At 38.3% G+C, this 16,673-nt stretch overlaps 1 protein-coding gene across 2 annotated transcripts in view; it reads right to left on the bottom strand.

Moving 5' to 3' along the window:
- The window catches only part of atrn (attractin), a 145,563-nt gene that overhangs the window by 28,469 nt on the left and 100,421 nt on the right, over positions 1–16,673 (bottom strand). Inside the window, exon 27 of one of the 2 annotated variants that reach the window (XM_044142754.1) lies at positions 6,512–7,962. The exons of the other annotated variant lie outside the window; for it this stretch is intronic. Within the exon in view, the coding sequence (XP_043998689.1) occupies positions 7,876–7,962 (87 nt within the window). The 3' untranslated portion in view covers positions 6,512–7,875. Of the gene's footprint in view, positions 1–6,511; positions 7,963–16,673 lie in introns of those variants that run through there. 2 annotated transcript variants of the gene reach the window in all.

The following is a 16,673-nucleotide window of genomic DNA, read 5'->3' as shown; positions in this document are numbered from 1 at the left end:
ATAAGTTTGTTCGTTCGATAAGTCATTAAAAGATCATCCTCCATCCACTTCCTGTTTTCTTCCTCGTCGTCGTTTCCACCAGTAGGAACATCTGGCTGTTGATCATGTGACTCATGCGATGCAAATTAAGTGTTCCCATTGCAGTTTTGCAAAATAAACCAATTTCGATACGGGGGAAAAAAAAAAACCCCAAAAAACAAAAAACATCTCATCCTAGCAGCTAAACTTTTATTTGAGTATTTTTCGTCAAAATTGTCTTGTTTTTATTAAGCAAAATTATTTTCAAAATGTCAAATTGCGCAATTCTATGGTCATTGGAAACACAGGTAGATGTATTTGTGTGGTTTCCCAGCAATTATGCTCGATGGTCTATTTAAATATTAGAGAAAATTATATTTAAATTTCTCTAAGACCACTTAAAATGATCAATTTCTCTGATTTTACTTTTTATAGATATTTTTTTTTAGTAAAATGAACATTGTTCTTTTATTCTATGAACTACTGACAACATGTCTCCAAAATTCCAAGCAAAAATTTTGAATTTATTTGCGGAAAATAAAAAGTGGTCAAAATCACACACAAAAAAAATGCAGTGCTTTCAAATAACCCAAGGAAAATAAGTTAATATTCCTTTAGAATCAACAATACTAATGTTTTAACTCAATAAAATGTTAGAAATCAACATTCAGTGGAATAACCATGAAGTTTTCAGTGGGGTTCAGTGCAGTGGGCTCGTCATTTTTTCCAGAGCTGTATATACGCAATATTGACTTATGAATTTAACCTTGTGCAGCAAGTTCCAGTTTTCAAAACAACTGAGGTTTCAAATTGTATACCCAATTCCGTTTAGGAAAAAGAATGCTTCGACTGCATTGTTAAAGGCTCAAAATTATTAATGTCGATGATGTAAACTTCTCCAGTGTTGTATATTCCTCTGAACATGATGGCCAGTCTGCCTCACATGTTTTTAACTGCTGGACCGCCGCCGTCGGATTTGAGGGGGCGGCAGAGCTGGAGCGAAATCTGAGGAGTAGCCATTCTGGAAGAACTCCTTCAGAGCATATTGTACATTTTCCCAACAAATCTCATTATCTTGTGCTGTGAGTAGGCAGCTGCAGCACAGCAAACACTCAGCACTCCAAAGATAACCAGACGCCGCAGCGCCACAGTGAATGTCTCCTGCTTCTTAAATTGGCTCTTGGTTTTCTGCAGGCCAGTTAGTGTGACTGTGTGTCTGAAAATGGAAGTGATATTTGACAACGTTTACCACGGCAGCACAAAACTGCATGTGAAAACCTCGGAGGACATGTGAATAAATGTGGTCGCACACAGACACGCAAGGTTGAGACACCTGCACATAACCACTCAGCTTTGAATACATTACCCCAAACACACACGCACACACACGCACACACGCACACACACACACACACACCTACAGAGGGAGTTTATCTCGCCAGGCAAAGCTGAATTACAACAGACTAACCAATGTGCCTGGAGGGAAACTAAAATAAGCATGAGGAAACCGGCGCTTAATAAACACTGGCGCAGGGATTATAAAACATTACGAAATCAATATTAAAATTCAAAGCACTTCTTGCTCATTGTTAATGTTTTGGTATAATTTTTAATGCATTTTCAATGCAACGCCACAAAAAAAATAAAGTAAAATTGGCAAAGTGCTAGAAGAGAAGTGATGCGCACAGCCTGTGTTCACAAGACCAAAACGAGAAGGATTTTGCAATATTTTGGGGAAAACTCAACATGTCTATTTTTTTGTATTCCCCACATAAAGGTTAATTACGCTTTTAGAAGAATCTGTAATCAGCTGTAATATTTCAGTTTGGTTTGACTGGTCAAACTACAAATCACAGTATGTTATTAAGCTTTTGAGCATTAATAAATGAAACGTTAACCAACATATTTGAGGTGTATTGATGATTGCACTCGTTAAAGTTCACTAGTTTCCTCAGTTGTTGATTGGACAGAGTCTTTTATGTTTTTAAAGCACTTTGAAATGCTTTGTTGCTGAAATGTGCTATATAAATGAACTTGATTGATTAATTGATTGAATAAATTAAAGTTGCTGAAACTTGTTTGTGCATTTAGGAAAAAAAACAGTAAGTAGATATTAATCATACCCATTAAGTTCACATTTCTGCAATAAAATATCTGTTTTAGTGACCTGATAAAAAGCATCAGTATTAATGGAAACAAAAACTTGAAAAATATTGTTTTGTGTGTAATTAATCTATATAACGTGCTTCAGTGAGCTGACTTTAAATGGAATAGATTATCTTTATAAAAATATGCTAATTCATGGAATATGACTGTATTGCAATTTCTATGCTTGTCTGATTTTAAATAGTTTTAGTGAAAAGAAAAAAAAAACTGTTGATGGGAAAATAGAATAAAGGTTTCAAAATTCTCTAAAAAAAGAAGAAAAAAAAGTGTTCAATCTAAAATAATTATTTTTAGGTTTGATCAGTGTATTCTAAATTTTCCTCCAGAAATTATAAGCTGTGAAATAAGCACAGCACAGATACGGAGCTACGCAGTAGATGCTAACCTTGGTGTTCAATAAGCTAGCAGCTAGCCAGTATTTTATTTCAAGAGCTGCCAGTTTAGTCAGATTTTAGAAGTTGGAGGAAGACGTAGTTTTTTTTTTTTCTCCCGCTAGAACTTGCACTCGCAAATTTGATTTGGTTGTATTTACCCAGAAAGCTTTACATTTTAGTCCACTTCCTGCATTTTTGGCAATCTCTGGTCTGCTTAGGATTCACATGCCTGTTAGAACTGCACCAGATTCCACTACAACAGAATAGAGACTCAGGTTTTTAGTTGGACCAGAGCTAAGAGCCACACCTTTTTTGTCAATTTGATAAAATACTCCACAGGAAAGTACAAAGTAATGACAGATCACTAAAGTAAAAGAAAATCACAAGACTACTAAAACTGCAAAAACTAAAAATGAGCTTCAATGACCAAGTAGGAAATAATTTTCTTTGACATAAGTTCTTACAAGCTTTTGTGCCTCTTCTGACATCAGGTCCAGGCATTCCAATGACAGTGAAAATAGAAAGCTTTAAATCTTCTTCCCACAGTAATAACATCCACACCGAAAAGTGTTGGTCTCAAGACAAACTGGTAGCGCCTAAAGCAGAATGCATCTACTGATCTCAAAGACAGAAGCCGGTGAAAGAGTGCACAAAAATAATCAGAAACTCATTTATCAATCACCGTCACAATTAAACCATGTCAAATCATCAGCAGGCCAATCGATTAGGCCACAAGCCAATGACTGTAGCTCCGGGACAAATCAGAGCATTCAAACATGTTTATATTCACGCTGGCACACAAAGTCTCACTTAAGCTGTCTGAGGGAATTGTTTGAGCATTGTCACAGTGAGCAGCAGCGGTGTGCCAAAGAGATCGAGTGCGTCAGCAGAGGGAGGGAAGAGTGGGAAAAAGAAAGGAGAAGGAGCACGTAGGAGAGGCAGACTAACAAGGAACAGGAAAGGAAGTTGAAGGGAGACGAGATGTGAAGATGAAAACAAAAGAAAAAAGAAAAGAGGCTGAGCAGAGAGAAGAGAAAGAAACAAATAAGACAGAGAGAGAAAGACAAAGGCGTTCAAAGCCTTCGTCCCAAGCTGGAAAGAAGAGAATGAGGAGCAAAGTCGCCTGGGTGCAGCGGGCGAACAAACACACACACACACACACACACACACACAAAACACACACGTCCTGTGTCCTCATACCACTGCACGTGGACCCACAAACACACACGCACACACGCGCTGCGAATGTGCAGCACATCTTGGCCCACTAAATCAAGGCGTTTATTTATTGATGGCCTGTTTAAAAATGCTGTCGCTGGAGAGCTCTCAATCATCCTTCAGAAGTACCGAAAGAAAAACTGCAGAGAGCGAGAAAGACAGAGCAGAGCAGGGGAAGGAAGGGAAGGAAAGAAGGAGAAAGTAAAGAAAAACAGTGGTTGATTTTTATTTATATGTAAAGAAATGTTGGCTCTCCTTCATTTGTTGTTTTGACAGTGAGGTTGGGGCCAGAGGATGAACAGGCGAGGACTCTGATGCATCCTCCATATTTTTCTCCCTGCTTCTTTGTTTCCTGCTGTCTGTGCACCTTACAGTCCGTCTCTTGTTCTAAGTTTGTCTTTCTGTACCGCTTTTATCCGCAGGGCTACAACACACTCCCATCACAGAAGAGTGGCTCATGAGGAAGCTGGAGAAATTAGAGCAATGCACGCGGGTTCAACAAAGAGATGAAATGGGAAGAAAAAAATTAAGCTAACGTGCTCCGAAAAAGAAAAGAAAAAAACAGAAGCCATCAAACAAACCAATTTACTGAGATTCACTGGAAGAGTGTTTCATCAAAAACAATGTAGTCGGACGATCGGCGAATCCGTTTGAAGCTGCTCATTTGAACTGACTCAATTTGAAATGGATCTGTTGGACGGAAGATAGAGAGAAATGTGTTAAATAGTTGAGTTGGAGTGCGGACGAAGCGAAAACATTTTGGGAGCAAATGAAGCAGACTTACACATGGAATGTTTTTTATTAAATATTGTAGCTTTTGAGACTCAGATGTCAAATTGTTCAAAATAATTTAACAACCTATATGAATTTTATTGACAGTAAATTTTGTCTTCTTTTCAATTCTTTTTCTAAGGGTCACTGCTGTCTACCAACAAACCAACAGATTCTTGTTGCTACTTTTCCTACTAAATTTCATGGAAGCATCAGGCTGATGATTGCCTTCCTTTGCAACTCTGCTTGATTCTCATCTCCCTTCAGTCTGGGATTTCTCCCATTGACCTCAATTACTCCAGCTGAATTTCAACCTGGTCAATCAGTGAACAGGAGAGTTGTGTACGATGGTGTCGAGTTTCTGTGCTGTAGTCAGTCCAGAAAGGGCTGTAGTTTCAGTAATGGCAGAGGAGGAAGCGAACAACTTTAGCAATTCAAGTCAGAGCAAGAGGAATGTTTAAGAACATTTTATTAGGATCAGGGGCGCAACTACATATTTTTGAGGTGGATGCGAACATCTAACCCCCACCCGGACATAAACTTGTAGAAGTGACCCAAAGAGCCGCTTCTGTTAGCCTGTCTAGAACCTCCTATGAGCTGCTGGTCTGAGGCTTTTTGTTAGCATGTTTTCTATCATTCTTACGGCTTGATAGGAAGCCAAACTGGCAACCCGCATTAATAATATTGACCACAAAACACTATTTATAAAACATATCAACATTTTTCCTACACAATCCTAACAAACGTTATTGATGTTCTCTTCACAATATTTATTTATTTACTATTAATCTATTTGCATGATTTGTTCTTTTATATTTCCATCTATATAATTTTTTTGGTTTCAGAAAATGACTGAGGGATGAAGAGACTGATGTCTGGTTCTTTAGGTTCTGGTTCTGCGGTTCCTCTCCTGATCCATTCCGTCTGATATCAAACCCACTGGGTGCCACTGAATGTCGCCGACATGTTTATTTTAATGCCCCTATTAAGCTTCACTGTGATGGTTTAGACTGTCTCTTCCCACTACCATCTGTATTTTTGCCAGAGGTTTTATTTTAAGGACGGCGTAGTATCGGGTACACATTTTAAAAAGACGCGGGTTGATAGCAGCTCACTGCGGCTGCGTAGTGTCCGTCTCTGGGTAACCATGACAACAGCGTCAGTTCGTGGTTTCTGGAGGAAACCCTGAAGAAGCAATCGCTTCCCATTAGCCGAGGCTCCAGACCCTCTGTGTGAAGCAAAGTGTAGAAACTGGGTTTCAACCAGGATGGGCTGTAAATAACTGTTCGTGTTTTCATTTTGTTTAGGTCCCTTTATGTTTCTTTTTTTAACCAATTATGTATAAAGAATAACTCCACCATTAACAGCTGACAGCCCCAATGAATTACATTATGCCCAGTGTTTCCAGATGGAATACAAATGAACACTTCTAGAGGACATAAAAGTAAAATGTATATCTTTAATGAGACTTTCAAAAGGAAAAAAATATAGATATGCATGTCAAAAAAATTATTAGTGCTAAATTGGGCTCTGGTTTATTTACCCCTTTGGCAACTAATACAGTTTTATTGCAGATTTGTTCATTTAGTTTCAATTCTTTTAGCTGTGAGATTTCAGTCAGTCTCAAGATATTTGGGAAAGACCATTGGTTACAATTTCTATCTGGCATGAATTCACTTCATATTAATTTAAGAAACCAACAAGTAATATTTATGACTCCAATAAATGATGTGTGCCAGCAGGAGTTAGCCGAGTTAATTTGGTTTTAATCTCTCACTTTCTGACCCAAAAGGAAAAGAAATAGAAAGAAATGTTACGACCCGTCTAGGGGTGGCCAGATCAGAACATGAAAGGTCCCTCCTCGTCCCATCCCAAGCAGCCAACACACACAAAGTCAAACATTTTATAGTAATATTTATTAATATGTCTTTGATTTAGATGTAACAAAATGGACTAATAAGTTCACAGTGAGCTAAGGCCAAAACAACAAACAAAAGAAACTGAATAATAATCAACTTGCCTAACTGAAAATAAATAAACCAAATGACAAAAACTTTCCTCCCTAACTAACAAAACAGGAAAGAACTAAGGTAACATAAATGGCAGCTCACTCCTACAAACCAAGATGTTTAACAAACGGTGTGGCCGGTTGAGATGAGCAGAGGAGGGATCCGCCAGGAAGTCCACGTCCGCAGCTTTTATACTCGTCACGTCCGGGAAGCCACCAATCAGACGTCCCCCGTCATCCTCCAGGCAGCAATCAATAAAAGGCACCTGCACACTCGTTTGTATAATCAAGCTAAACAACACCAGTTGTAACACAAGGTACATTATATAGATTTAAGTGCTATTTAAAAATGGCAGCATGTAGTGACATAATGCTGGTATGAATTGGCAAAAGGGAAACCTGAGCTGGTGAATAAAAGGTCAGTCAAACAATATAACTAACTTTAGCTGTCCAAGCCAAACCCAAGACAAGAATTCATAATAAACAGAGAATCTACACACCTTGTTAACAAAAGGCTCCATAACATTTCAAAAGAAGATCATGGTAACCTGTACAATGCCACTGAAAAGCAGAAACACCTGAGGCCAAAATATGAAAAACAAAATGATTACAACATGATGTATGGATGGATGAATATAGGGAAACATAGTGTTAAATAATCTCAAAGCAACAAAAGCAATCTCACCAAACAGTTAAAACGATCCAGAATAAGAAGCAACCCTCTACATGCTATTGACCCAAAACGGAGAGCAACAATCTCATACATCCATCTGTGGAAATCTACAGAAAAAGCCACCGAGCAAAACTGTAACTGAAGAGGGAGCGGAGATTACCACAAAGACCGAGACAAAGAGGTCCAGGAATAAAGAGAAAAAACACCTAAAACAAAAAGAATACGCTGGTGGAAGGAACATGGAGTTAGTTGAATTGCAATTAAAAAGAAAATTAGTGAAGCTTTGACTGCAATTCTGGGCTTCCAATGATCAAACAAGGGTCACAATGCCAGAACGTTGAGATGTGTGGAACGGCTGTAAAGTGGCAGCAATTTCAGCACAGGCACTGATCCACACAAATGGTATGCAAAGTCTAAACAGGAAAATAAAAACCCTGGTCCAAGAATCTTTGGAGTGCAAAGACAGAAAAGGCAGACACCAAAATGTGGTAGGTATCCATCGTTTGACATCAAGGGATTAATTAAAAGAGTTTACAAAAATAAAATAATCAAAAAAGGCTTTAATTTGGACATTAGAATATGTGGATATGGTAAATAACTGAGGGGGTTTGATAGAACATCTAAGAATGATCTCAAGGCTGGTGGCGTTAGCCAGGACCTGGCATTTCAGAGGAGACCCCATGGGCATCAGGAACAGGTGAACATGGCGAGTAGGAGAGCTGAATGGAGACGATCTGAGGAAAATCAATAAAACATGGATGAGATTTAAAGGAACGGATGTCAGGCTGAGTGGCTTAAACAAAGCAAGTCAATTCACCAGTGCAATGCCATCAAAATTAAGAAAGAGGCGATTTTTGACAGGAAGAGATTTTCCAGATCAAACTTTGAGTTTATGTTAAACGTACTTCATTCAGTCAAAAATGAATATTCTTCCTACGGTTTTATATTTATTCAAATAATTACCCGTATTTATCCCTAAATCCTCAATCACCCTAGATTCCGAAATCTCATCTTACATTTGAAAAGGCAAACGCCCCCGAGTATTTAAAGCCCAGTACGCTGTGCGGTTTAAAAAAAAAGAAAAAAAAAAAGAAAAACCTACAGGACTTGAACATGTCATACTGTGTAAGCCTGACATCACAGTACCTTCAGTTACACTGCATGATCAAAGATGACAGACTGCACCAGAATGGCTTCAAACAGATTTGAGTGACAGATCAGTCCAACAGTAAACGGACGGCAGGTTGCAGGTCTTCATGTGATAATTATTGCAGTCAGATGCTGAGAAAAGGCAGCGTGGGGATGAAGGAAAGGAGACAGCGGTGGAAGCGTTGATGGAAAGACAAAAGATGATAAGAATCATATGCTAGAACAAACAGATGAATGGTTTACAAGAAAATACCTGATCCCTGTGCAGGACAGGGATCAGCTGGTAGTGATTGGGTCTTTACCACGAACGGAGAAATTTCCATCACAAAGAAAGATTTTTTTTCTAAGATGGCAGAAAATCATATAATCTAAAGGTAGATTCAGTTTCACACTTTGAAAAACCTGGTGTGTGGCGGTGGTACAGAGGCCTCAATAGGCCTCTGTTGAGGCCCTTCTCTCACAACCCGCTTTCCTGTCGACTCACTCAAGTCACTAGAACTAAAAAAACAAACAAACTGAAGGACGGGCTGTCACTTTTATGAAAGCTCATACTCATTCCTTGATCACAATTAAGAAAGTACCAAAGTCATACAACTTGGGTGGCGATCAAATCAAGCTTGGTCCAAATCAAGATTCAGTCCATAACATTTCTCTTGCTGTCTTACTTGTTTTGTTTTTTTCCTTTCTTATAGGCGAACCTGTAGTTAAACCAGTCCATTTAAGATCTGTCTCTCCAACATAAAAATTAAGACTTGTTTGAGAAGGTATCTACAAAGTACACTTTGTATGCTGATCAAAAATCTCATTGTTGGGGATCCTAAGGTGTTCACAGAGCAGAAAGGAATTATAGTTTCTATTGAGACACTATAATTCAACCGATTAGGTATGCCCTGGGCTCTCCCTTCAGTGTGAGGTACCTGAAAAATCTCCAAAAGGAGATACTCCACATGTATTCTGATTGGATGCCTTGAACCACTTCAACTTTCCATCTGGATGATCCGTGACAAACCGCAATATCTTAATCTAGAGCAAAGGTTCACAAGTCTAGTCCTTCAGAGCTACTCTTCCCGCAGTTTTTAGACGCGGCTTTTCTCCAACATTGAGCTCTGAAGAGACTTAGTAATGGGCCAATCTGGAGTCATATGCAGGACAGTAGATGCGGAGGACTGGAGTTGGGAATCCATGCTCTGGAAAGACTGTTTCCATTCTGTTATGGGATCGCATAAGGATACCCTAGAATGAGCTGGACTGTGTGTTTTTGGAGAGGGACGTCTGGGTTTCTCTTCTGGACCTATCCCCACAGTACCTGATCACAGATGGCTGGCTGGATGGATGGACGACCAGGGGTCAGAGTATTACTAATTAGAAGACAAATCAATGAAGAGCATCTCAAACATTTCCTTCAATCCCATTTCTCCAACTTTCCAGGTGCCCCAGCAACCAGCAACTCCAGCTCTCTTTTGAGAAAAGATTGAAATCTTTCCATTTCTGATAACGTTTGGCTTGGTTTGGTTCGGTCTGGTTCGGTCTTTACTCTGGTAAATTCCACATCACTTTATGTACACAACTCTATTACAATTTAGGGGAGTTAAGAACTCACTTGTCCAACTCCTTAATTGCCATGATCTACCAGAGTTTGGGTCATAGCTAAGAGAGGTAAGAAGCCATACTAATCCGTATGATTGCCTGCTCTGCCTTTAAGCAAATTTCTGGCATGAGATCCCAAAGGTCACCGAACTGAAACCAACCCTGACCATTTACTTTCCATATTTGGTACAGTGGGTGAGGAAGAGAAATGCACTGGTTTTGTAAAGCAACAGCGATGAGCGTAGCAGGACCTTTCATAATGCTGTTGTAGGCAGTATGCCAGTACTCCAATGGCTTCTAATTCCTTTTTCTGTCACAGCTTAATGAATCAATTTCTTATCAGACACAAGGATAGTTAGAGTGAATATGCAGAGGTTGCTATTTAAAAAAAAAAAAGAAGAAGAAGAAGGTATGTAAAATGCATCTTTTCAAAGAGCATAGTCAGTTCCCTTTGTGTGTGACCTTCAGGGTCACACACTCCCTCACAGTCATCATCCCAGCACCTCTCTCCTTACCTCTTACATCAGGATTGATCACCTCAGAAGTAGGGCTTTTGTTCAGAGCGATGGCGCAGCAAACGCTGACCTCGAGAGGGAGGAGGAGATGGAAGGCATTGCTCGCAGAATTTAAAACAATGCTCATGTGAATCTACAGGGGCCTTCCAAAGCGTAGCGGGAGGAACTTGATTGATGCTGCGAGTACAGATGATCTTGATGCACTTAATTTTTGTGTTTTTATGATGTGAAGCACCTTGAACTGCATTGTTGCTAAAATTTGATATACAAATAAACTGTGATGTGGAAACTACCCATTGAGCAGTACAGCAACTGATTACCATGGCGACAGAAACCAAGACAACATTGCTGGCCCAGGAGTCACATTGATTCCTTATACATTCATCACCTAATCTTAGGATTAAGAGAAATTAAATTTTGTGATTTTATATTTAGATTATTTTTTTATCAGTGGTGGACGCTACTAAAATTGTTAATCGAGTTAATTGCAGGGTCTTTGATTAATTCATTGAAATAAGTGGCACTTTAATCCAAAACCATACATCAACAAAGAAAGGCTACACTTTCAATTAAAAAAGAAGATTTTGCTGCTATTAAATAAATATTTATTGATTTTATTTTGGTATTAAGGTTATTAAACCTCCAGAATGGTGGAAAGTGTTGTTATACCCATTCAACTTTCAAGTGTTCCAGGAACTCCTGATCATTCATGGAACGTCTTTGGAAAAAATATAAAAGTATGGATTGTGGATGTTAACCTTGATGTTGCTGCTACAACATGTTTGGCATTGAGATTTTTATTTTTTTTAATGTTTGAATAGCTTCACTGATGGGCTAACTCTTTTTTTAACACAAATTGAACTCAATAGTCTTTACCAGTGTCCAATCAGATTGGTATTTGAAGCAAAAATTAACCCCCAGCCGGCCAAGAGAAGCGGCTTTGTTTTCTGCATCAGATTTACAGATGGACCAGAAACATGCGGATACAAAAGTTCCACAATCTTTGTGTGCAAAAGAAACGTTAAAAAACTTGGATAGAATTTTTAAGGCGTTAAAATCTAAGTAATAAATGAAACTTAATAGGTTAAAGTCCCGACACTAATTATTATTTTGCCTCTCTGAAGGTCATCTGCCAGAATTGGTTTTCTGCGGCTGGAGGGGAATAGATCAAGAAGAAGTCAGTTTCTCATGGCAACATTTCTCTCAGCAGCCTGTTGAGTCTAAGTCTGTCTAGGAAATATTTCTGCTCTTCTTCTGAAGGAGCTGCATTGAGCTGACACTCTGACAGAGTCCTCTCACACGCTGCATTTTGCTCCCATCTTGTACAACTGATACAAAATTGAAAACGATAGTCATTTAAAACGAAAGATTTTCCAGGAAAACTGAAACATGATACTGAATTCTCCATCTGAAGCACATGTTGATATATTTTTTCCTAAATTGCAGCAGAACTAATGCAGAACAGTGCAATATGCCTTATCAAGCTGGTGGAAACTTCTAATTGGAATCACATAGGCTCTTAAGAAAAGGGGGCCGCCTGCCAAAGTTCTGCTCACACAAAGCAATTAAGCACGAGGGGGCAAATTGTTATTAAAAAGAATATTCTGAGGTTATTTTAGTCCAGAAGACTAAAGTATGTCCTTCTTTTTTATTCAGTCAAAGGCAACAAGCTATTCTAATTCCAACACTCTCTCATTAAAAGGCTTTTTTTACAGGAGGAATAAAATGTATAATTATCGGCAAATTTTGCTTCCAAAATAGGGGAAAGTCTTCATTTGTACATCTACTATGGTAAATTGTTTAGGATAGTTAAATTGAGAACAATGCCGGGTGATAAATTAAGGGTTTCAAACCGACCTTGTGATCTGCAGCAGGCATTACTGCTTCCACAGATCAGCAATTTGTCAGAAACTCTATTAGGAGGCAAATTTAAGCTTTTTTTGGTTTGAACGTTTTAACACTTGTCAGTAGAAGAAGTTCTGTTAAAACATGTTTCAAGACTGCGGTTATCCACCTTCCAACAACACGGTAAAAGTTTCACGGTTAAGGGCAAAAGTAATGGAGAGGTTTTCACTTAATATAGGCCTAGAGATGTTATTGTAGTCACTGGTAATTAAGTATGATTAGCGCCCATTAGCAGCACAGCTCCGGTCCGTTCCTGCGTCATGCGCTCGGTGAGAAACAGTGGGTTGTGCGGCAGCGGAGGGGGAAACAGAACAGAGGGAGTGCGGGGGGCTCTCAAGCAAGAAGCTGCTGATGGCGGCTCTAAAGTTTAATGCCTGAGGGACTGGCAGCGCGCAAAAAAACGAAAGAGCAGAAGAAATAAGTGTGGTATGAAAGTAGTGTGGAGAGGGAGGGCGGGGGGGTGTGAAGCATTCAAAGTGCCAGCCGGGGGTCACCTTGAGCAATCCATCTCCCGGCTCCAGCTGAGAGAGACCCCGGGAGCCGTGGGGGATATAGCCGGCTTCCTCTCGTTTAATTGCACTCCGTGGAAGAGCGAGACAAAGCGAGTGATCTCCCTCTCTGAGGTGGATAAAGCAATCCCCCGGACCAGTTGGAAAGACGACGCCCGGACATCCCTGACAGCTGAAATGAATCCAACAAGTCTGCCGGCGCCGGAATGAGATTCAGCTCCAGTGTCCAACAAGTGGCCGCACTACAGCTGCTTTGTCGTGACTACGCTTTATTTATTTCTAGTGAAATGGGTTGACTGCTAATAAAGGAGAAACTATTAAAAGAAAGTTCATCAGTTGCTTATTTTAATGTTTCATATTTAAAGGAAAGACATTCATTCCCCTTGGGGAAGCAAATGATCTCAATGTCACTAGCTGTGTTTTCACCGACGATACAATCACAAAAAATCTTTTGCTTACTGGAAACGCGTTAATTTCAGGGGGGAAAAAAACAACTCACATTTTCAGTCAGAAGTTTTATGTGTTAGGATAAGGTGATTTTCTTTTGGCTGTATCAAAATTTGTGCATTCCGTAAAACTACAAACACTTTTTTCTGCTTCGCACGACTCACATGATCAACAACTGGATGTAACTACTGGTGGAAAACACCAAGAGAACGACAGGAAGTGGTAGGATGATGATGATGATGATGGCTTATCTCATGAACAAACTTATTCACGTGTGATTTTTGATTGCATTTCTTACTTAATGGAAATTCCGCAATTGCAAAATTGTGTTTTTTTTCGACATTGGCGGAATATTGATAAAAGTTTTGCTCATATTTGTAACAGAAACACAGCTACTAAGATGAATAAACTGTACTGAACTGATTAGACTGAGAGAAATCCAAATGACAGCTGCTAACCACAGCTAAGGTCAGTGAAATGCACTGAAACAAGTGCTTTCTACGTGAAAGCACTTGTTTCAGTGCTAGACTCCAAATCTGTTTCAGGATAGCTCTACGTACTTCAGCACCACTGACTCGCATCATAAACAGAACAAAACAATTCACGTATTAAACTTTGCTTCTTCATAAAATGATCACAACCAAGATTATTTTTTCAAAAACATTGTAGACCTAACTTTAACATCTCATCACAATTAAACGTCAACTTAATTGTCAGACTTGGACAAATATTTCTTCTACTTGGCATGTAGTAAGATAAATTGTGGCTTGATGTTCCTTGGAGATATTCATTCTGGAGGAGCACCGACTGCGATCTTCTGGACAATTATCAGATTTCCAGACGTTGGAATGTGGCGATAAATAAAATCAGTGGATAACATTGGTGGTTTCTCATGGAAATGAAGAAAATGAAGAAAATCTGCACGGATTTATCAACGCACCCCTAATTCCTTCATGTTACTATTCAATAAATGCACATTTCCCTTCCTTTAAATGTAGTCAGAACAAAAATCACCAATCTGTGAGAAACGGGTATAGACCGTTACAGACAACACACTGTTGAGGCACCAACATCCTATGTCACATCTAAAAAGGAGAGTTTTACTTTGCCATACTTTTATGACTCATGTGTGCTTAGGTTTATTTATTTATCTTTTTTTTTTTTTATTAAATCTTTATTCATTTCATTCAATACAAAGAAAAAAACTTCAATACAAAGAAAAAAAAAATTTATTTAAAAATGAAATGAAAGGTAGCAGAAAGAAGAAAATAATCTTATAATATCTGCCCCTTTTTCTCAACTATGGATCAAAACAACAAAAAACAAAAAAAAAAAACTAAAATTTTTTTGATTTGTCTTATGTGACAAAAAAAGAAAACAAAGGAAGAACAAAGAAACAAGGTCAATCATAAGTTTTGAAATTGTTCAAAACAACAGCTATACTTTTTTTTTTTTGGGCTTAAATTCACATGAAGGAACCCCTTCTTAAGAGTTTTATCCTGTCCTATAATGTGATACCCAAAGAGAGCTTCGCTACATCTCCTAAGTGATTCTCTAGAAAAATCAGGAGTCTGTTGAAGACCGAACAGCCCAGAAAAAAACTAATCTGAAATATTTCTAATCATCTGAAAAAATATCCGGTTGGGCTGGTTGTGAACTACCAACCAGACATAACTCCATGCCTGTGTTTGCATAAGGTTAGATTGTGTATTCAAATTAGTGAAAACAAAAAAACCCAGCTTCAGTAAGTGCTCCCAACTCTCAACAAGACTCCTGTTTTGCAGTCTTCTGGCACTTTGGCAGGTTGACTTGGCTCCTGGATTACTTCAATTTGAGTCAACTAAATATTATTAGCTCCAGCCCAGCTCTGCCAGGGGACATCAGTAACTTTAATAAGCAATTTGGGTTTTTTTTTATCTTCAGCCCACAACACTGAGATGGTTTCAAAAGTAGAACAACAGAATAATGAGTCACAAAAGCAACCAAAACTGAAAATAAAAAGGAGCCACTTTGTAAAAGAAAAACTTGTGTTCTAAACTTTCAGGGGGATTTTCTTTTAGCACAAGGGAAGAAGAACGATGTATCATCAGGACAGATAATGTAAAATCTAAATCATCCTGTACTCAGAACCTGTCCATAATGTCTGCTGGACAAATTCATCTGCTTTATTGATATAATGTGACTGGTTCATAGTCAGCAGCTGCGTTTATGTTAGAAAAATGTGCAAAAAAACGTTGTCAATATTTCACTACTGTCCAGAAAATGCAATGTCACAATTGCAGTTGTGACTGGTGTGATGCAAAAAGTGTTTCCATTGCAGTTTTGCAAAATAAACCAATTTCAAAACGGCCAAAAAAAATAACAACTCAACCTAGACACTACATTTTTATTGAAAAATCAGTTTTTTTTTGTTTTTTGTTTTTATTGTTCCAATTGTGCAAATTTATTTTCTGAATGTCAAAATGTGCAATTTTATGTTAAATGGAAACGTAGCTATTTATATGCTTTCAGAATATATGTGTTTAAATATGGACAGACATTTTAGCTTGGAAACGTGAAATTGAGAAACGCTGCAAACATTTTTTATCTCTGCTATTTTGACAAATAAACAAATCCATGCTTGTATTATTGTGATTAGAATACTCAAGGTTAACCATTTACAGTTAACTTTGACGTTAAAATGATGTCTAAATTGCCCTGTAGTTGTTTACAATTGTCTCGGCGATCTACTGCTAGCAATTCTTTTTGGTAAATATTGCTTTTTAAAAACTTTAGATTTTGCCTGGTATTGTTCTACAATTCTTTCATTTGCATTTTTAGAAAAGCCTTAAACTAGTCAGACTCAGCTAAAAATTGGCGTAAGAAGGTGGAATTTCTTTACCTTTAATTTTCTATTCTAACCAGAGCACAAAAAGACGAGTAACAGAACAATACATGCATAAGTGAATGAATTCATCAACTGTACAGCTGTGCAGTTATAAAACTAAAAACAAACCTTCCTGCACAAAAGAATAAAAGAAAGAGAGAAAAGCAAGGGGGGGGGAATCAGAACGCAGCCTGAGGTCACATGAATGAGAATAATCCTCATCCAGAACTTTTTCATGATTTATTTTATCATAACAGCTTGGAGTGAAATATTCCCCTCCACCATTTTTTATCCAGAAAAGGTTTTCTGTCATGTTGCAAGTATAAAAGAAATGCTAACGTTCCAGCTCCTTTGATAGAATTAGCGTGTATGCACTTACAAAAGAAAAGAAAAACGTGGCATGTAATGACATCTCAGCCATAATAGCATTTTGTTGACGTTTCTTTTTGTGAAAGCAGGAGATAAGT

Source organism: Gambusia affinis, linkage group LG16, assembly GCF_019740435.1.
Source record: "Gambusia affinis linkage group LG16, SWU_Gaff_1.0, whole genome shotgun sequence".
Lineage (NCBI taxonomy): Eukaryota > Metazoa > Chordata > Actinopteri > Cyprinodontiformes > Poeciliidae > Gambusia > Gambusia affinis.
Note: the sequence above shows the minus strand (reverse complement) of the source record. Positions and strands in the feature narration are given on the sequence as shown.